We start from the raw sequence: 21,838 nt of genomic DNA on the forward strand, positions 1-21,838 counted from the left end.
GCACTTCAACAGTATCACTTGGGTGAAATCAGCCAAAGCATGCTGTGACATCTTACATTACAACAAATGCTTTTTAAAATAATAATAAAAAACATTGAGACATGGACTTGCTATGAGCATGGACTGGGCATTGTCCATGTAGAGGAAATGAGGGGAAAAGAAAAGGCTGGGGAAACTATTTTATAACATAAGGACAGTGGTGAGAAAATACATTATTTTTTCTTTCCTCAGTAATAATCAGCATTCAGTACCCATTAAACGTACTTAGTCTTTACTTTTTGATGTCTCTTTTTCTCTTACAATTATTTTTTTCTAAAGCCTATGAATTTAGGACTTTCCCAAGTCCTCTGCTGTCTCCTCTGAGAATATGGTGTCATTTGGGCTACATAAGATTTATATAAACTTATATAGGGGCTCAAAACATATTTATGCTGTATTCGTATGTCTTTTAAAGCAACTGCTTCAGCTTTTGAATTTCATATCTACAGTGATTTTTAACTGGGTATTTTTACTGTAACCTATAAGTGCCCAGACCCTTTAAAAGAACAGATAGTCTATAAACTATGTAAATAGATAAATATATTGGCATTCATAGTCTTAATTTTGAATATATAGGAGAGAAAATGGCACCTATAGAAAACAGTTGCAGGTAGAAAATTTTGTTCAGGATTCATTTTATTTTATTCCATGGATTAACTATCTGGTGCCAATAAATAATATGCCTGTTGCACCTGTAGGCTGTCTGCTCCATCTGACTTTAACATTTTGTATATATATATATTTTCCTTAAGTAAAACAACTCATGAGGCTACAGTTCATGATCTGTATTTCCATAAATGTCTATAGCTCCATTTAGATGCTGTTGGCATCCAGACACCTGATTACATACGTATTGCTTTAAGATATAGTTTAACCATGGTTTATTAAATAACTACAATTGGCTGAGTTCACCCATTGCACTAAGCAATAAACTGTATGGTTTGCAAATTGTAATGATTAGGTATATACATGAAGCCAAGGTCAACATATAGTATAACTTAGCATAATGTGTGAAGCCAGTCATACAAAATTGAAAACAAAAACCAAACCCTGTAACATAAGTGCTTTGTCTGGAAGTGTGCCTACAAGTCCAGGACAAAGACAGAGGCTTAGGTGGGCTGGTGGGAAGCAATCCCTAGTTTGCCTTTGATAAATGGATGACTGGTGTGTCTCACAAAGGCGGCTAATGCCTCAGAGTGCCCATGATATGCTGCCAAATTCCCAATGTACCTCAACAATTTACTGTCTCCTAATCTATTCTATTGTACTCACTGAATGTGTTCTCTCCTCATTAGGCTATTAGGGATTCTGTGGGGAAGCAATTTTTCCCCATTCTCCTGTGTTGGGATATTTATTTCCTACAGGGGAATAAAGGCCAGAAGAGTTAAAGATGCAAAGTGGGTAGGGCTGTCATCAGTGACACATTTGGGACAGTTCACACACACACACCCTTGGGTTTCTGCAGGAGAATTTAGGATCATTTCTTCCATTTTTATATTTTGGGTCTGCTTCCTGCTTGAAAATGGCAGGCAACCTCACTGGTGGATACTTCTAAATGGGCTTCAGGAGCTATACAGAGTTTTAGGATTGCAGGTTCCTAAGCCTGCTCTAAATCTGAAGTCCTAAGGTCACATAGGCCTGTCAGAATAGGGGAAGACTGGAAATCTGAATAGTTTGCTCATTCCAAGGATTAATTATTCTTAATGCTGCTGTGTGCTTTGACGTGAATAGTTGTTTGTACCAGCCGCTATCTCTCAAATCTGTGAGGCTAATGGAGCTAATTTTCTTCTCCATCTAACTTCAGAAATCCTTATTTACAGCTAGCAACACCCTGTTTACCAGAGTCCCAAAGGTCTGTACTCAGGGAGGAAGCTATTTTATAGTCACTTAATTTGAGGTAGGAGGTGATGGAAAATTGTTAGGTCACCTCTCATAGATTTTTTTTTTGCTACCCACTCCACTGTCCTACACATTTGCTTTGTTCAAGGCTGCAAAGCACATTCATTTAGTTCTTCCTTTATAACGTGGGCATGGCTATTTCCTCCAGTTGTTTGCTGGCCTCAGTGGCATTTGAATCATAAGTCCTGAGATGTTAAAAAAAAAATCTATACTGATAGAATGAACCAATTGAAAAGTTTTTAGTGTAGGAGACAATATAACTCCTTTAATTATCTAAGCAGATAATGGTGCTCAAAGCTGAAGAATAGAGGAGAGCTATTTTTACTAGATAGCTATATAGGGTCATCAATTATAGCTCCAGTTCCTTCACAGGTGCAAATGAAATTTTCAGCCATATGTAAGGTACATAGCATTATATAAATTGTCCAGAAATTACAAGTCTGCCATGATAATCTTTGTGGAAAGTTTACAGATTACTGACTGAAGTTCATGACTTGCATCAGAAGGCCCAAGGTTTAATCCCTGACATCTCCAGATAGGACTGGGAAAGTTTTTAGTAGGCAACAGTTTTCCCCCTTTTCTGAGCAGTGACCTGGTTCACGTAACATATTATGTCATGATGTCTGACATATCAAATAGTCCAGTCCTAGAACATAGGTTAAGTTATTCAACTTTGTACCCATGATTTGTTTTAAGTTAATTATTATCTAGCATGTTATCTGAATCTGGACTAATGGCTCTAATTCACAAGAAGAAAGAGGGGAAGCAAAAATGTGATTGCAAAGCATTCATTCCTGCAGAAGCATCTTTGTTACTCCCACTGGCTTGTCAAAAGAAAAGAAAAGAAAACAAAACAGGTAATGCTGATCAACTCAGTAAAGGTAATAAAGAAACCCAGCAAACATATGGCTTAGCATACGAATATATATTCTGTGGTTAGACTGACACATCATACTAAGCTGCCATTTGATAACCATCATTTATTAATTACCACATGCGGAGCCATAAGCTGAAGTTTATAAAACACAGTAGCTGAATTGTACCACATGCTCAGCCAAAACTAAACAAATCACATCTTTCCTCACTTTTCCCCACAGCCATTTGACATAGAAAGCCTGATCAGATAGGCAGAGTTTTTCACTTCAATAGTGGCAGCTTACTTGATGCATCTGAGATGAAAAGTACAACTTGTTTATTGCCCTACAACATTTTTCAATTATGTTCTTCCTGTGTCTGAAACAAATGCAAGATACCAAAGTAATGCATGCCCTGATGTGGTACCTCTAGGAGTGCACAGCTTGGCCTTGTTGCATAGGCATTCTTTCTCAATCTCAGTGGCCTACAAGAAGTTGAAAAATAGGCTAGGTGAACTAGCCAGCCCTCAGAACCAGGAAGTAAGTCATGTGGATAAGTTTCTGTCTCAAAAGTACAGGTAGTCCTCAAATTACAATCACAATAGGGACAGAAAAATAGTTGTTAAGTGGTATGGTCATTAAGTGAGGCATCACATGACTGCACCTGATTTTATAACTCTTTTGTGGTTGTTAAGCAAATCACCATAGTCATTAAGTGAACTATGCGGTTGTTAAATGAATCACATGGTTCCCCATTGATTTTACTTGTCAGAAGCCAGCTGAGAAAGTTGAAAATGGTATGTTCCTCTCCTGCAAGGGGGAGAGGGGTTAGTGTGAAAAAGGTCTGTCACAATATCATAATGCAAGCTTCACCTCTTGTGTGTAGATGACACATGCACAAGGAAAGAGCAGAGCTTGAGTCTTGCTGTTACAATGCACATTTCATTATTTTGGCATCATCACAGTTAGGAAGAGATGCTCATGCCTCCCATAACCAGCGGAATATGAATATGTATATATGAATATGCATATATGAATATATATATATACACACATACACGCACTATACCTACATTGCTGCTAATATCATAACTACTACAGATGTTACCCAACTAAGGTTACATTATGTTGATGGGCGGTAGCAAAATTTGAATAATAAATAGCTGCAGGGCACTTCTGGTGAGAATATGGTGAGTTAGATGTCTCTGAAGGAGTGGAGATGGCATCTACGGCAGAGATTGGCAGCTGGATGCTGGATTATGGCCAGCAAAGTCTCTCCAGAGAAAGGAGAGATTGTGAGATTGCCCTCATGTATTCCAGACAGCTGCTCCTTGTGAGTAGACTGCAGAAACTGAAGTTTTTGTGGTCAGCTTATGAGTCAAGCAGCTGGGAGTCAAGGGATTCCATCTAACTTACAGTAGTAACTTAGCCTATATCGACATAAAGCTCAATCAAGCCTCATTTCTTAATCACTTCTGGAATTACTTTTTTATTGCTTTTCAAATATTAAGAACCTTCAGAATGGCAAGTTCTTACCACATTCACTGGGTGAGTCTCCCTTAGTGAAAGAAGTTTTAAGTATAAGTTTAAGGACTTAGAAAAAAATCTACTTTTTGGAATAAACAGCAAAAGGGTGTTTAGGGCATTGATTTTGGAAAGTTAAAAACAGACTAATGGTCCGGATGGATTTGAAATAAGACTTTGAAATTAATTATAAGAATCCTTCCCATGAGAAATTGCTGTTGTTTGGATTCCTTAGGCAGGGGGGAAACATAATAGGATGGGACTTTGAAGGTTAGACACTAGAGGGAACTGGAAGAAACTAAAGATTACAATTAAAGAAGAATACTTAAAGTCAACTCACTAACATAGAATGGAGCACAACACTTTAACACTGAAGAATATTTGTGAACGATGGACTCAGAAGTTAATTTTAATCATCTCCGTCATCATAGATGGTGTATAAATGATCTTACAGGAGAGGAACAAACTCTACCACACAAGACTGAAATTGATTTGAATGTAGATTTAAAAATGACAAGCTACAAGAATGATACGGAAAAAGATGATATACTGGATATACAAATGAAACCAGTTGATGTTTTAATAATCAAAAGGGATATACAAATAACAAACCAGAACAGTGATTTGGATAACTTTTCTATACTGGATTTACTAGGGACTTGTAAATCTGTAAAACTTCTTGAACGATTTTCTGAGAAGGGACAAAGAAAAAATGAAATAAAGTTCTAGGACGTTGTGGTTGTGGGGAAAATTGGAGGAGGAAGGAGTATTAGGTATGTTCGCCGCCTTGAGTTATTTATAAAAATAATAAAGGTGGGATAGAAAATAAATAAATAAAAATTTGAAGGGATTAAAAACCAAGATTTTTAAAAGTATGGGGAAGGGATATAAAGTTGGTTTATTTGATCAAGGTTAAAATAGATATGTAGTTATCTCTAGTACTGTAATTCTTAATGGACTTTTGCTGACCAGGAATGAATGACGAGGTTTTAAGATTTTGTTTATAGTTAAGAGATGAAATATGGAAGAAGAGAGCATTTGCTGAATTTTAAGAGGTGGTGGTAAGTTACTAAAATTGTTTATACTTGTGATAAAGGGGGAAGTTACTTCTTTCTATATATTTTTTTTTCTTTTTTCCTATATTTCTTTCTATTTTTTTTTTCTTTTCTGCACTTCCTATTTTTTTTACTCTTATACTTTTTTTTAGTTTGTATTAGTTTTTATCTTTTCAATTGTAATCCTTAATAAAATTATTATTAAAAAACTAAATGAACAGCTAAGTTACATTGGTTTAAATGAGAATTTCTTGCATATCTGTTGTGACTTTTTTTAAAAAATGAAGTCAGGTTTTAAAATCATGTGGATTTTATATAGGTTCTTTGATATAGCAGTTGAACCAAACACTTAAGAATATTTTTTTCAAGTATACACATGAAAGTATATGATTACATGAAAGGGCAAATCAGACACCCTTAGATATAGCAAAACATTATGGTTGACAGTGGACAGCTGGGTAGGCATCTAATTACCAAGCAACTCTGTCCTTGAAGGCTGTACAGCTATTTTCATATAAACAGAAAAGAGAGGTCTCCAGCAGTATTATTGAAGATAATTTATGTGGAGGTGTTTCCAGCTAGGATGTAGTTCCCTTGCAAACACTGATATTTTGTGTGTTAATACTCAGCTCCTTCCCAAATAGAAGATTTAAAATTCTTTATAAATTGTTCCTTGTTTACAGTACATTCAAAGTTCTTTCTCTGGTAGTACTGAAGGCAGCCTAATTAAGGCAGCCTAATTTTGTTTCTGAAACCAACTGTATCACATCAGCACCACAGTTACTTGGGAAAACACCAGAAATTACATGTAATCTGGGAAAAAAAATAAGAAATACGTTGAAATATTAAAATACAGAAAAATGCAACAATCCTCTTCAATGAAAAATGTAGAATTCAAATATACCTAAAAGTATGAGGCTAAAAAATAATGAAGGAGAAGGGATGAAATGGCCATTGACATAGAAATTTTGAAATCTAATTCTTCTTTCCTGGCATTAAAAAAAATGATACGTCTTTTTGTGAGATATATTTTGCAGATTGTAAAAAAGAAAAACATGGTATTAAACTGTAAATTATGGCAGGTCATTCTATTAGATGGTAATTGTAAAAGAACACATTGAAAATCAGTGCCAATATGCTCTTTAAGAATGTCATGTACTGTGTGTGATAAGAACTCTTGTATGTAACAGCAAGCTTGCTGTGTCATCTCCAAGGACAGCTGGGGAATCCCTTACCTTTAATTCTGGGAACTGCTGCAAGTAAGAATTAAGAAATTAGTTAACCCAGTATTCAGGCCAGGTATAAAGTGGATTCCACAGTTATAGCTCAAGGGCTATTTCACAGGGTGCGTTTAAAGTTTTTTGTAGCCATTCTACCACCTCCAGAAAACGTACTGTCAAAAGCTTACTACAAATGTTAATCTTAAAAAAAATAAAAAAAATAAAGATAAAACAAGATCTTCCAGGTAGCTCACTTGATGTGTGCCTTCTGTCTAGGAATGCAACAGCTTTCAGATACAGGGGAAAGGGGGATTAGTATTGTAGGGTAACTCTTTAGTAGCTTTTTTAAAGCTGGGTTTGCATTCTATTTCTGGGTATCTGCATAAATGAGTGCTCAGATAGGGCTGAAAATATCTGAAAGAATATCATTTTTTTTCTAAAAATCTCTAGGTTTCAGTGTCTCCAGATACTAGTGTTAAAGGCTTCTATTTGCTCTATTTGATCAGGTTCTCCCCCTGGTAAGCTTCACAGATTAGTGCTGGAATGAATTCTCTCATCTCTGGACAAAACAGGTGAGGTTCACCTCCAAAATCTTAAACCAAAATACAAACTCATGAGAAGTCCCGTTGTAATGAGGGCATACTTATTTATTATTCAGATCACCAGAGAGAGGATTCTGTATAAAGATAGGAACACAGCTAGCCTTCAACATGCAGTATTTGGTGTATGCTCTTTTGTCTCATTCATACACCAATTACAAAAGCAATGAATATATAAATCCTTGTTGTAGTTATTTTATTATTCTTCCTTTGTTTTGGTCTTATCCAAGATAAAAATCAGTTTGTGTTCTGAGAATGACCTCAGAATGATATATTGTAAAACTGAGTAAGCCAGGGGTCTAGGCCTACTGTTCTATATTGTCCCATCATCATCATTATTGCCTTGGTAACTAACATCTGCTGTAAAAAAAAGATTTATTGAAAATTACATGGACAGGTCAAAAAATTGATTTTGAGAATTACTGATAAGTTGTTGTTGAATTCCAGTTGATAAATGTTAGTGAAGGACATCTGAGAAACTAGTCTGCGGCTAAGGAATGCAGAACGCAAATGGGACCATGAGTTCTCTAACTATTATGATAAAAAACCTAGGAATGAGAAAACTGTAGTGAACACGTGAGATCTTGAGAAGCAGCAGGCCCCAACACTAGAAGGGCCTTGATTATAAGGAATTTCAGCACAGGCCCAGCAATGGAATAATCTTGGAAACCAGAGGCAACAGGAAGAAGGAAGACTGTTGCCCAGCATCTATTTTAAATGTGTGGGATTTGATTGGGTTGAGAAATCTTAATTGCTAGAGAAGGAAATCTTAAATGAAATAAGATATAACCAAGAATGTATGCTCTGTGTCCAATTGGCCTTTTACAAAGCACTGATGGTCTGGTTGCTCCCTAGGGCATCAGGATGCCAGATGAGCCCATTTTTAGGGACTTTGATAGGTATGTGAATGGTCTCTGATGTGATGACTTTTGTAGATGTTTGTTTTGATATTTTTGTGTGTTGCTTTTAATTCTGATTTTAGCCACCCAAGGTTGCATTGCAAGTTGGGAGCCATATAAATTGTGTGAATGAATTAATAAATGAATAAATCATTCCAAGTTCTTTTGGAAAATGAATACTTTGTTCTCTCCAAAAACTAATTCTAAGTAGTATCTAATTCTGTTCGCCTACAAAAGTTGTCCTTAAGGTTAAAGAAGATTATAAACACAGTTGCATTTGAAGATTTTTCTCTTCAGGAGTTATATTAAAACCATTATAGCAGGGATTTTCATAAACCTTAGCCTTAACATTTAAGTAAACCTCAGGAACATAGGGTTGGTATTAGCAGAGGGATAATCTAGCAGTGGATAAACAGGACACTGCTACTAAAGCATGGAGTCACTGGTCTGAGATGGGCGGCTATATAAATTGAATGAATGAATGAATGAATGAATGAATGAATACTTAACTATATCTTTCCAAAGACATATGAGCAGCACTTCACATCATACAATACAATATCAATATATATTATTACTCTGTACTGAACTGGTTTACTGTGATTTCATGCTTTTATTCTTTAAACCATGATTTTTTTCTACTCTATACTGCCTTCAGAGCTTCCTGAATCAAAGGAAGAAGACCAATAAAAGAATATGACTTGAAATTACAAGGGTGTTTAACTCAGTAAGTTGAAGGACATTCACATTCCAGTCCCCCCTCCCCAAAAAAGACAACTTTTGGCCAAGGGTCCACTAAGATCATAATTGGGGGAAAAATAGAGAGTTTTCTTTTGCCATTTAGTTATAAAAATCTATAAACAGGAATCATTAACCATGCTGTCCACTTTGAACTGGATTAACAGGAAAAGGAAGTCGCAACTTTGGACAATTCTGGCTTCCCCATTCATAATCCTCTGTGTTATGACACATAAAAGGAGGTGAATGCTGACAGTAATTGGGTAGGGCTGTAGCTTACTAAACTACTGTAAAGGGGAAGTGCCATCTTGGCAGCTCGACCTATTATAGATGGTTAGTGCTTGAGTGTGCATGTACCAACATGAGACAGAGATATTTTTAAAGCTAGAAAATTTGTAAATTTATTTGTAAATTTGCTCTAAATTCGTTCCTACTTTCAGTTAACAATGAACTATTGAATTCACTTAATCTAAAAAGTAGCAGTTTAATTTGCCTAGCTACTTTGTGACAGTTTTGATAGACTTATTTGCCTTGGAATCATGGAGTATCTCTGAATGTAATGTTATCTCCTCATAGAAACTAAATAAAGTTCTATAATTAGCTGAACTGCATATTTAGCTCACTGTGACCCAAGAGTTCTTATTTCAGATTTACAGTGCAGAAGATTTTTCAATAAGTGTTAATTGCTGGGACTGACAATCACTGGCTTCTTATGATAATTTAAACACATCCTCTGTTCATGTTTATGTCATCTAAACATAAGCACAGGATACAAGCACAAGCAAGTGATGCTAACAGATACAGGTCAACCTTGATTTTTGCAGATATGGAAACATTATTTAGTTTGCAAGGCAAAAAAAGTAGTTGAAAAACCCAATATTACAGAATGTCCAGAGACTTAAAAAGTGGTAATCAAATAGAAGAGTTGTAGAATGGCTCGCTGCAGTTGGAAGGGTGGACATGGCTCAGGTAAGGGGCAAAGAGATGAATCTTGCAGTTGTCTGAACAGGTAGGTTCCTGATTAAAAGTTAAAATCTCCTAAGGAATAGAACTGGGATTTTTCCATAAAAGTCAATACAATTTTTCTTCCTAATCTTTAAACAAATAGTTGCCTAATGAGAACTGTGCACATGTTAATATGAAACAAAGAGTTTCATATGAGATCAATAGCACACTGACAGATGTTTAAGAACTGGCTCTTCTGGCTCCATTGCCACTAGCTGTGGAAAAGTGGATCAGTGTACTAGGCGTAGTGGCTCAGCTCTGCTCTCAACCAGCTTGCAAAATTCCAGAAAATTCCAGAAAATTGGTTCTCACGAGCTGGTGCAAACCAGCTCCAGCATACCACTGGTTAAGAGGGACAAAAAAATAGGGCCAGGACAGCCGAAATTAGAACTAAGTGTTCAGAATGATGTGCAAAAGCAACATGCATGTAATATTGTTGCCCCAGTTGTGACAGACATGTATTCTGATCTTTATATCGTATATTTGCATTATTTGTGAAGTCTTACTTTAGAGCTTAGTCCCCAATGCATCACCTACAGATACCAATATGTCTCCTGACAGTTCCTTTTGACACTAGTGAGTAGTAGTGAAGTTTATTGTTTTAACCACAGGTCATAACACTAGAAAGATGCAATTCTCTGATTTAAAAAAAAATGAAAATAATTCAGTAACAAGCTGCAAAGCAAAGCTCAAGCCCCAAATCTTTATTTCCAAAAAGAAGTGCTTTATTTAGAAATATATCCACCTGATCCAAAACTTTTAGGAAAGAAGAAAGGAGCTAGAAGGCTCCTTTCCCCCGAAAGATACAACATTTTGATTTGTTATTGCTGTTGTTTATAACTATCACCATGACTGTTAAGATTTCAATATTAATATTTCCTGACAGAATGAACTGGCTACGGCACATTCTTCATGCAGGAAGTCATTAGGCATGAATGACACATGCAATTATTCCCTAAGTATACCTTAGCTCCTGCTCTTTACCTCTCTTCCTGTAGCCTAGTTTCCATTATATTCTTGGAAAGACAGGCAAGGATTTATCTACATATCCAGCCTGGGCCAAATTCTTGGTTATGCCTAACGACAAAGACAAGTATGATGTTACCATATCCTGAGAAGTTGCACTTTTCCTTGTTGCTCAGTCATTTCAAAACTTTAACTTACTATGGATATCCATCTATCAAAACTATAAGCCAATGATTAAGAATAAGAAACAATGTTTGAGCTCCCTCTTGTGGGAATATAGAAATGTAAGCTAAAACAACTCCCACAATTTCTATAGACTATATCATAAAGAGTTAAAACCAAGAGCAAATTTATGTACTTACACTTAAGAGATTTTTTTCTTTCATTATCACAAAACTAAGTTTCATTCAGTCATTAACATTAAAATCATAACCCTATGAGAACGAAATTGAGGATTACTGAACCATATAAACCCTGAGGATGACCACAAAAGCATACCATGTAATCAACAAGGATAAATGGTAAAAAAAATTCTTTTATATTCCCCAATAAAATTAGCTTTTTAAGGATATATTAGTCCTGTCACACAATGAGAGTTAAAACCACCTGTTCTCATGCCAATCAGAAACTAAGTCACCAATTAAAAGGTAAGGGATGAATGAGTTTACACACTGCCTAAAATGCTTTAAAAAAATGACTTAGCACATTTTGTTAAACCCAGCCATTGTCGTCTGTAAATCACATTTATGGCTTAGCATGTTGCGCACATTCAACCAAGGTTAATTAGGAAAGGAATAAAATATAAAACTACCAATATCTTGTTAGATTTGTGTAGGCTAATAATAGCATCATACTAGAAATATTATGAAAAATTCTAGCTATCAAACTTTTCCCATAATAAAGGAAAAGATGCCAGAGCTTTTTTTATTATTATTATTAACCCCTTTTCTCTTCTCTCTACCTATTTCCTGAACTCAGAAAACATGAACACTATTTTCTTGCCTGACCAAGAATCAGTAGCTTTAATTGGCTTACTCCTGGCTACCTATTATAAAACTTAATCAAGATGCTACTTAGATTGAATCCACCTAGCAATGATTCTACATTGTTTTCTCAAAATGTTTTTGGACAAGCAAACTATTTGTTTACATTTGAAACAGATTCTTTGGGTGAAACCTAAAGTACCACAATCATATAAAACAAACTTCTAAACATGTAATGAAAAAGCAGCATGATTAAAATGGCAAACCAAGTAAAAAGCAAATATAAAAATTTGATACAAAGTCATCCTGAGAGGAGGACCAACAGGCAGGTTGAGAGCATGTTATAGGCACTCTTAATAGAAAGAATGCCATAATAGGAGCCACCAGTGTTAAACCATTCATTTATGGCAAATGGATGAGGTTGCTACGCACCTTCTGTAACTACCTAAGATAATTCCTATTACCTCAACTTTTCTTTCCTAGTCGAGTGGACGCACTTCCAAAGTTCTGCAGAGCAACACCCTATAATGTTTATTTCCTAAGAATGCCTCCTGGCTATATGTAGGGCCCAGAAGCAATCTGAGAAATAAAACTTAAGCTTCAAGGTAGCTCTTTGAAGCATGTTAACTAGGCATTTATTTTTAATTAAAAGAATCTTTTAAAAAATCAAATGAGGCATGGAATTTGACAGATACTAAAGGATGTATCAGCAGGTTACAGACCATCAGTGACTATTAATCATGGTGATTCTGTTGTACTCAAAGATCAAAGAGAACAACTGAGTTCAAGTTGTGGTTTAGTAACAATCCAAGCCAACTACTACCACAGGCTTAGCATGTTGTATGAATCAGGACAATATGGATATCAGTCACTGGAAAACAAAAGTAAGAAAATGATTACTCTCATGTCTAGGGCTGCTTTTATATATTTGAGCACTCTCAAACACAGGATACTGAATAAAATGAAGCAATATGGTTCTCTCTGGCATAGATTATAGTATTATAAGGTGTGTGTGGTTTTGTTTTGTTTTTTTGTAAACCTCTTTCTTTCAATCGTATGGCACAGCAGTTCGGTGTTCATGCTGCTTTCCCTTGCTGGGAAATCCTTGTGAAGTCCAGCAGCCAGATGTGTAGACTATTTATCCGTGACAAGTCACATTGCCCAGTGTGCACCACGAGGAGGCTAGTCTACGTTGCACAGAGTTGGGCTGAGAGAGAGTGACTGGCCCAAGGTCACCCAGCCAGCTTTCAGGCCTAAGGCGGCACTAGAACTCACAGCCTCCTGGTTTCTAGCCCAGCACCTTAACCACTAGACCAAACTGGTTCTCTAAACTAGTGATTTCTATCTAATGTTTAATGCATAATATATGTGATATATTTAGATGTTTATAGTAATTTTTTTCTTTTGTTCGTAGATTTTATTAGTTCTGTGTTTTCACTGTTTACCTTTTATAATTCTGTTTATTTTTTGTAATCTTGTTATGCATTAAAATCAAAAAATCAAAATAAATAAACAGGATTCTGTATAAACCTCTGGCTTTTGTTCTCACAGATGATTATGATCTGCTGCAATATTTTGTTACAGGGTGTACATGTACTGAATTATATTTAGGATTTCTAAGTAAATACTTTAAATATTTAACTAAATTAAGATTCGATTGGTTAATTAAGGTAGTTAATATTTAATATTAACTATTTTTGTATACAACAGTATTGTATTGCAGACCAGTGTAATTATCTTTCTAATGCATGCCTTGCTTAAGTTAGCAGTGATTCACTAACTCATACCTCAGATTCATAGACCTAGTTAAGAATCTTATTGTGCCATGAGAAGGAAGCAGAAGTGAACCAGAGGTAACCTGCTAAAATGCTAGGAAAGAGAAAAGCAAGTCAGTCAATTTACTCTCTCTTTATAAACAACTATCTTTTCAGTCTAGAAGTGCTGAAGTAAAAGGAATTTTGTCAAAGAGTGAATAATTTGCTAAATTATAAAAACCCAAATATGCATTTAGTATTTGAAAGTAAGCAATATCATGTAAATACATGAGCCGTGCTATGAAGGGCCATTTTCAATATCTGGACTTCAAACACAGCCTCAATTCTATCTAGATTTCCAATTTTAAAATTCAGAATTAAGCATTTTTACTTTGAAATTCAAATACCAAAATATTTGTTTTCTGATCCCCTGAAACCATTCAACTTTGTTGAATCAATTTTAACAAACGTACATCTCTTTATATTATCGCTAAAATTACAAATTTGTTTAAATCTGCAGCAAATAAATATTTTTAGTAGTATTTTCTCCTAATACCTGTAGTTTTTATATGATCTCTTTCCCCCTTTTCTTACAATTATGGGACTCATGGGAGATGCCTTACCTGCCATCCACTCTGTCTGTATGTTATGCCAGATGCTGATGTTCCTATGTCCATTTTCATGCTTCATGGGCATAAAAATATCTGGCTAATAGAGTGTCAGATCTTAGTCTTTACACCCCAGCCACCCCATCAGATCCATAGCTTGAGTCTGATGTCACCAAGTTCTAAGCTTTGTCACTATATTCTAAACAATTGTTTAGCAGCTATTTGTTGCCAAGGATATTGATGCATTCCAGAAACATGGAGAATTTCAGCCTGAGATCTTCAGTTCAGGTCCATCCCCGGTATGTCTTTAACTCTCTGAGGACTTGCTTCACATGATTTTAGTAGCTTCATGTATTACACAATAGGATTCTTTTTATTCCATTTGACAAATTTATTATATTGATTATAGTAATAATGCCTCATAAATATGTCTAGAAATCCATGGAGAAGTTGGCATACAGAAAGCAGAAAGAGCCAAATTGCAAATGATCAAACACCACCAACAGTTGTCTCCTTAAATACCTCCCTCCAGAGAGACCTGTTGTTGTTTTTACAACAAAGATTTAATGACACACCAGACAAAGACTAACAAACTCAAGAACTCTTCATATTGTATAGTTTGGAAAAAACACAAATCACAGCTTGTAAAGAGGTATGCCCGCACAACCATTGAGAAGCAATAGTTATTTGATACTATATCCATCATGAGTATTAATACCAGTTTAGGTAAAAGCATGCTACCTTATAATACTGTATATGAATAGAATAAGAAATGTTCTGCCCGCCTGCCTTTAGTGTTACTATTAGCAAGTTAATAATTCTTTCTATAATTCTGATAAGTGTTTAGTATTCCTTATTAGAATATTCATTACTACTTAACATAATTGCCTTTACTAATTTATTTATTCTCCCATTCATCAGCGAAAAAGACTTCCAAGCAGTTTATCAACCTGTCTTTTAATTTACAAACTTAAAATCACATCATGAAAAGAAAATGGAAGGGGAGGGAGAGCAACAGAAAAGCCAACTCAGGCACTAGTTCTTAAAGTCACAATTATTTTAAGGAACAATTTGGGTAATACAATAGAATGGATATGCCCTGTGACATGAGAATGGTGTAATCAAAGGTAGCTGATCTCAATACAGTAGGAGCAATAGAATACACCTGCTTCATCTCTACCCCAGCCTGATAGTGTTACTGCTACAAGATGATTAATAAACAACTAGAAGCATTTTGTCACTTATCAGAGCTCCATTTTTTTCTGAAGCCTAACAAAATGAATAATATTTAATAAATGTATATGCCGTCCAACTCCTAACAGCTCTGGGCAGCTTACAATCCTTAAAACATTTAAAAACAAAGAACAGTTGAGTTACTTAACTCTTTACAGTCCATTACACCTAGTTACAGGACAAGCAAAAATTAGCATTAGAGTGGATTTTTTCAATATCTTGAAAGACTTCTCCTTTTGTATATGATTTAAATACAAGATAAATACAAGGAGGAGATTATTAATAGCTTTAATATTCTAGACTACCACCAGGATCAAAAATATTAACCTTTTAAATATTAGATGTATCAGGGAGAAAAGTGGAAGTTGTCACTATGTGATAAAAATGGCAATTAGGGCCTTGGCTGCTACAGAAAGTCTTTTATATGTTCCTAAATTAATAATTTTTCAGTGATTAATAATTTGTAATCACAAGTCTGTATGAAATAAGGTTAAGTATATGACTGGCAAAGTGATTTGTGTGTAAACTAGTTGCAAGTGCTTGTCCTTTTTATACATACTTAGGGCTTAATTTGAACTCAGAATGTTTCAATAAGAGGAATAAGTTCATTAAGCGTCTTTAAGAAAACCACTACCTTTGGCTTATTAATGATGCAATCATTTACACTTATTCACTAGCACAGAAGTACCATAGGCCCCACTGAACGCAGTAAACTTTCTTTCTGAACTGTGTAAAATATATTCAGACTTCTTCTGTAATTCCTCAGTCTGCCCACTGAGATGTGAAACATATTGCCTATGAACATCATAATGTATATAAAAATATTTTATAAACTTTCTATTATACAAACATTACATAAACATTGTATAAAACCAGTTTCAAGGGAGGTATTTTAAATGGAGAATGGGTGGGAGAAACCATGTTACACAAGTTGGGGAAGAGGTACTTTGTAGCTAAATCAGCACTTCTCAAGCTATATCATTTCTGGGACAGACTTCTAGGAATCTAGGTTACTATATTGTGGCAGATTTATGCCTAGAAAAAGATTAGCATCATCCATCACCAGATGAAATTGTAAACCCCTTTCCCATACCACCAGTCATATTTTGTGAGCATACATCAGTTTTACTGTACATTCCATTCCACAGAAGTGCACTTTTATTTACTCTAAGAACTGTCAGGCCAGAAGTATTTACTCTGAATGAAATAATCTTAAAATTACTCTTTGTGAGAAAACATTAAATAAAAAAGGAAAAAAGTTTGTAAAATATTCAGTTGCACTTGTACTGAAACCTTAAAGCTCAATTAGAAATGAGTTTTGCTTAAATTAACAAATTTTGCATTAACAACAAGTGGTCTATCCCTCTATTTTAGAAGCATATTTAACAATGCAATCTTATGCAGTTTAATTTGAGGACTACCTTGACTTTACATACTTTACTGGAACAGTAACATTTCCAATAAAAACAGCTACAATTTCACTCTATTATAATCCCAATAACCAGATTTTATATGCACAATTGTAGCAAGTCTCATCAAATACAGTACTAAGATTTGCTCCCACTAAATAGGGTCATTGCCTAGAAGAGACAACTAGAGACAATGATTATTAACCCTTAATGTCATGTTAATTATGTTTTAGAAACTAGTCTAGTAAAATGTAAGAATCTATAGATTTAGATTTGGACCAGAGCTCATTTCATAGAACCCGTGAAGACGGGGTGCATGTGTGCAACTGTACCATTCATTCTGTATCAATTGGACACGATTTAACTGAATGTGTATGTACATGTATTCCGTTAAATTGTGTTCGATTCTCGGAGACCGCCTGGACAAGTCCCTTCGGTTTTCTTGACAAGGCTTTTTAAGAAGTGGTTTGCCACTGCCTCCTTCCTAGGGCTGAGAGAAAGTCACTGGTCCAAGGTCACCCAGCTGGCTGTGTGCCTAAGGCAGCACTAGAACTCAGGTCTCCTGGTTTCTAGCCCGGTGCCTTAACCACTACACCAAACCGGCTCTCGTAAATAATAGAATAAAATAAAGATGGTTGTGAGATGTCCGGCTAATGGACTACAGTACTGCTCGTTTCAGCAGATACGAGAAGCGTGTATTTATTTATGCATAAGATTTACACAGAAGGAAAAAAGGTCAGGTTTTAAAACAAACACAAGACTTTTTAGGCTACCTGTTTCCCCCGCACTCTTCTTTGTTAGTCAAGAATGGTATTATTTCTAAAAGGCCATTAATCGCTCTTCCGGGGAAGCCCTGTGGGGACCCTTTATGCGGCTGCACCTTCCCTACAGAGCTTCCCGCAGCGGGGAGCAGAAGGGACCGTCCCCACCCGCTGAGCGAAAGCCCTCCGGCTGTCTTCTCCCCTCGCCCTCCCCGCGCGATTTCTCCGCTTCCTCCTGCCGGCCTCTCGTCCCGTCTCTTCCTCGCGAGGTTTTCCTAAGTCTCGCGACAGCCCCGGGTCGCCATCTTAGTTGTTCTGGCGCGGTGGTCTCCGTAGTCGCTTCTGCCGCCGCCGCACGGAAAAAAGCGCAAACGGCGGCCTTGGCGACCAGGGGTGCTCGGGCGACTGCATTGGGCCGAGCTGCGAACGGAATCTCCGGCCGGGTCGTGTGCCCTGCTCCGGACCTTGCGGTCGGCCCGCTTGCGGAGGAGTGTCGTGTCAACTGTCGTTCCTGGTCCCGCCCCTTTCCTGGCTAGGGCCCCGGGCCCTCGCGGCCACCTCTGCCATTGCTGCCTGGGGAGGCGGGGCTCGGACCGCTCTGAATGGTGGTTAAAATGATCATAGAAAACTTCGAGGCGCTGAAATCCTGGCTCAGCAAAACCTTGGAGCCCATGTGAGTAACCGAGCCACTCCCCTTTAGCCCCTTATAAGGGCTCACATGTGCACACCCGGACATACATGTGTAGGTGCATGGAGGGGGGCATCCGTGGAAATGCACGCTAGGATTCGTGCACCCTGTGTCGAATCTCTAACTGGAGAGCTACTCCTGGGTATAAACAGCCCTAAATGACCCCTACTTTCGAGTGAGGACGTTCCCCTCCTTCGGAGTGTAGTGTTTGTATTAAAACATGGTGATGTGTAACTGTTTTTCTCTCCCTTGAGATCTAGTTTCAGTGGATGCGTACGTGAAGGGGGCGGGAAAGTGATGTATGGAGGAAGGTTTTAGATACCCGCCGGCGGTCTGTAGCAATACAGCTCATTGAAAGGTTAACCGATCTATATCAAAACTAGACTGTACAGATTAATGTACGGTACTGTATTGGAGCTATGCAAGAAAATCCTTTTGTTAATCCTTTAGGTATTTCTGCATAGCATGCAAATATCCAACGTGTTCAGTGGTTTTAACACCATGGTACTGTTGCTTTCCATTACATTCAGATTTTGCTTCTTCTCATTTGTGAAACTGCATCAGTTTGCAAAGATCCATGCTGCTGCCAATACATAGAGATAATGTTCAAAATAGCAATGAATGAGTTCTTGCCTGATACCATTCCTTTGAGCAAGCCTGCTTTTGCCACTTAGGCAATCCAGGAGTGAAGGGACTATGTCATCCTTTTGGGCTCTTGCTGGCATTGTGGTAATAAGGGAATAGTTTGAGATAAAACTTAAGTCAATCAGCGTGTTTTGCTTTTTCACCTTGCTTTCCCAGTATTCATTACTTTTATTCTATTAATTTTGGTGGATCCTGCAGAGTTACTGGCTCCCTGGTAACTTTACCAAAGCCTCATAAAACCACTTTCTTTCTACTCCTCAGTAGCAAACACAGGGAATGCCCAGCGATGGAGATTTATTTCTATAGGACTAGGAATTTGTATGTGTGTGTGTGTGTAAGACTGGTTGTTGTTGTTAAAGTGGAATCTGGATTGATATATGGCTCCAGGGAGGATTTTCCAAGGACCATGAAACTAGAGTTTAAGGAGATAATTATACAATTATTTACTTTACTCTTTGGTTCTTTGATTAATAAGATTCATAGCAAAATCGGACTGCTTACAGTTATTTGGCTTACTAATTGTTTTCATCAGCAGTTATTAACTCATTACTGTTGCCTTGAATAATACAGACAGTCTTTTTGGACCTTAAAGATAATTATTGCCTATATATTTGGAGATCAAAATCCATTTAATCAAAAATACTGTTACAGCATTCAGAACCTCGTATGCAAGAATACAAGGTGTGATGTGCAGTAAAGGATGGTGGGAACTTTGCTGTGTATTATAATGGTTATTTCTCCCATTTTAACTTAGCTGCTGTACAAAAGCTATATGGAAGAATCATGGCTGGATTAGTATTCATTCATCTGTTTTAGAAACTGAACAATGGAGGAAAATTTTTGATATACTGTAATATTTTATATGGATACAGTTTGTACAAACCTGTCAATAAAGTATAGAAGAATTAATATTCTGCTCATTACTTGAAGTTCCATTATATGCTGAAATTCTACTACATGCAGAAGTCAGGCCTGCGTTCTTGAAAGCAAATACCATGTGCCTGGAGCGTATGCTGCCATAATGTATGAATTTTTCTACCATAGTACTTCAACAATTTCATATGCCCTTAATGTTTTCAATATTGATCCCACATTCAATGTCACACATTTAGAATCAAGTTGCCAGATTTTTCCTCCGTTCCTGAAAATCTTGTTTTGGCACCAGAGGTGTAACTATCATGGACAAAACATATTACTAGGGATGGTTCTTTCTTTCTTGAGAAAACCTTAACTTTATATAAACAGAAGGTATTTATCATGTATGCCCTGGATGAGCCAGCAACTTGATTCTAAAAGTGTGACCTTGAATGTGGGATCAATATTGAAAATATTAAGGGCATATTAAATTGTTGAAGGTAGCTAGGCAAACCCCTACCCACATACCCATTACTGCAGTAGTGAAGTACTGGAGTAGAAAAATGCATACATTATGGTAGCATATGCTCTAGGCACATGCACATACATGATATTTGCTTTCCAGAACATAGGCCTGAGCTCTGCATGCAGTAGAATTTCAGGACATGAAGGAGCTTCAAGCAATGGAGTTGCTTATGCAGAATATGATTCTAACCCAGCCTGTTTTTTATTGCATTAGGAACTTGCATTAAGGGAATATTAGTACATTAGTACATTTTCTTGACAGAGGAGTATTCAAAATGTGACTTCTCATCCTCTTCCCTGCACCAATATTTTGATATACAGTAATTGAGTCTGTTTCACCTTTCTCCTTCAGAACTCACTTTAATAAATGACTTGATCAGACCTTTGGGGGCAGGGCAGATATGCAGATTTAGTAAGCTTTAATTTGCTCATTATACTTTTTTTTTTAGTATCCAATATATTAAGGTGACCTTTTAAGTACCACACATGTTGAGATGACTTTTTTGTTATCAATCTTTCTTCACAACTTTTCTGTGAGGCTGCCCTGATATCATTTGTCTTTTATTAGATTGAAGGTTTTCTTGGTATATCAGCAGTAAATAAGCTACACTTACTGCAAAAATAAGTTTTGATGTATTATTCTGAACAATATTTCCTATTGTTTTCTTTTCTGTCTTTCTCCCAAGTTGGAAATGTCCCTGGAGATATTATCCATGAAGACTGGGCAAACACTGTTAGTGTTGTTACAAGTGTTGATTTACTGCACTGCTCCTTGGGGTGTTTCATGTGTATCTCATTTGAACTTGTTGCTTTGGCTTTTCTCAAATTATTTTTTAGGGCTTTCAAACTTATTGCCTTACCTTTTTTGGCATTACGTTCTTTACACAAGTTATTTGCTAATATTGGATAGTTGAACATTTTGATTATATATAGACATTGTGGAAACATAAGCTCATTAAATTACAGTGCTCTTTATGCTTGTTAAATACCCTGGGATTTTGTGAATCATTATAAAGGGAATATGAGTAAGAAGATGGTTTAATTGTAACTCCTCTTATATCTTCTGTGGCAAATAAGATTTGTATAGGTGAAATCTATAGCAATGAAAGGAAAAGCCAGCAACATTTGAATCAGAATGACACTGAAAATATGAGAAGGTATTAAAAACAAAAAAAACAGGGAACCATGAATGATGAGAATATAGCAAGCAAAAATGCTTAAAAGTAATATCTAGAGATTTCCCAAAAGATCAGGAATGGAGTTGAAATTGAGGATAAAGAGGGCAGACTTCAAAATGAAGTTTACTGTACATCATTATTAGAAAGTAAGATATGCCTAGTGCATCTTTATGGACGAAGAGATTTCTGTGTTGACTGATTCAAAGCAAGCTAATATAGCATATTCCTATTTTCAGAAAATATTCTATATCTGTACTCCAATAGCATTGTTAAGACCAAATAGTTGATACAGCTTTTAGTTGTTTGGTGGTTCTAGCAGGGGAGCATAGCTATTGTTGACTGAAGGCTGATATACTACTGTCTGGGATGGTCGCCCTCTTCCATTGAGCATGTGGCTTCGG

The 21,838-nt window shown here is 36.4% G+C and overlaps 1 protein-coding gene across 2 annotated transcripts in view; it reads left to right on the top strand.

The window, feature by feature from the left end:
* Positions 1-17,876: 17,876 nt before the first annotated feature.
* The window catches only part of RBM26 (RNA binding motif protein 26), a 38,420-nt gene continuing 34,458 nt past the window's right edge, over positions 17,877-21,838 (top strand). The window contains exon 1 of one of the 2 annotated variants that reach the window (XM_063304666.1): positions 17,877-18,219. In XM_063304666.1, the coding sequence (XP_063160736.1) occupies positions 18,149-18,219 (71 nt within the window). In that variant the 5' untranslated portion in view covers positions 17,877-18,148. The remainder of the gene's footprint in view (positions 18,220-21,838) is intronic. The other variant, XM_063304667.1, reaches the window with a different exon arrangement.

The sequence above is a fragment of the Candoia aspera genome, chromosome 5 (genome assembly GCF_035149785.1).
Source record: "Candoia aspera isolate rCanAsp1 chromosome 5, rCanAsp1.hap2, whole genome shotgun sequence".
NCBI lineage: Eukaryota > Metazoa > Chordata > Lepidosauria > Squamata > Boidae > Candoia > Candoia aspera.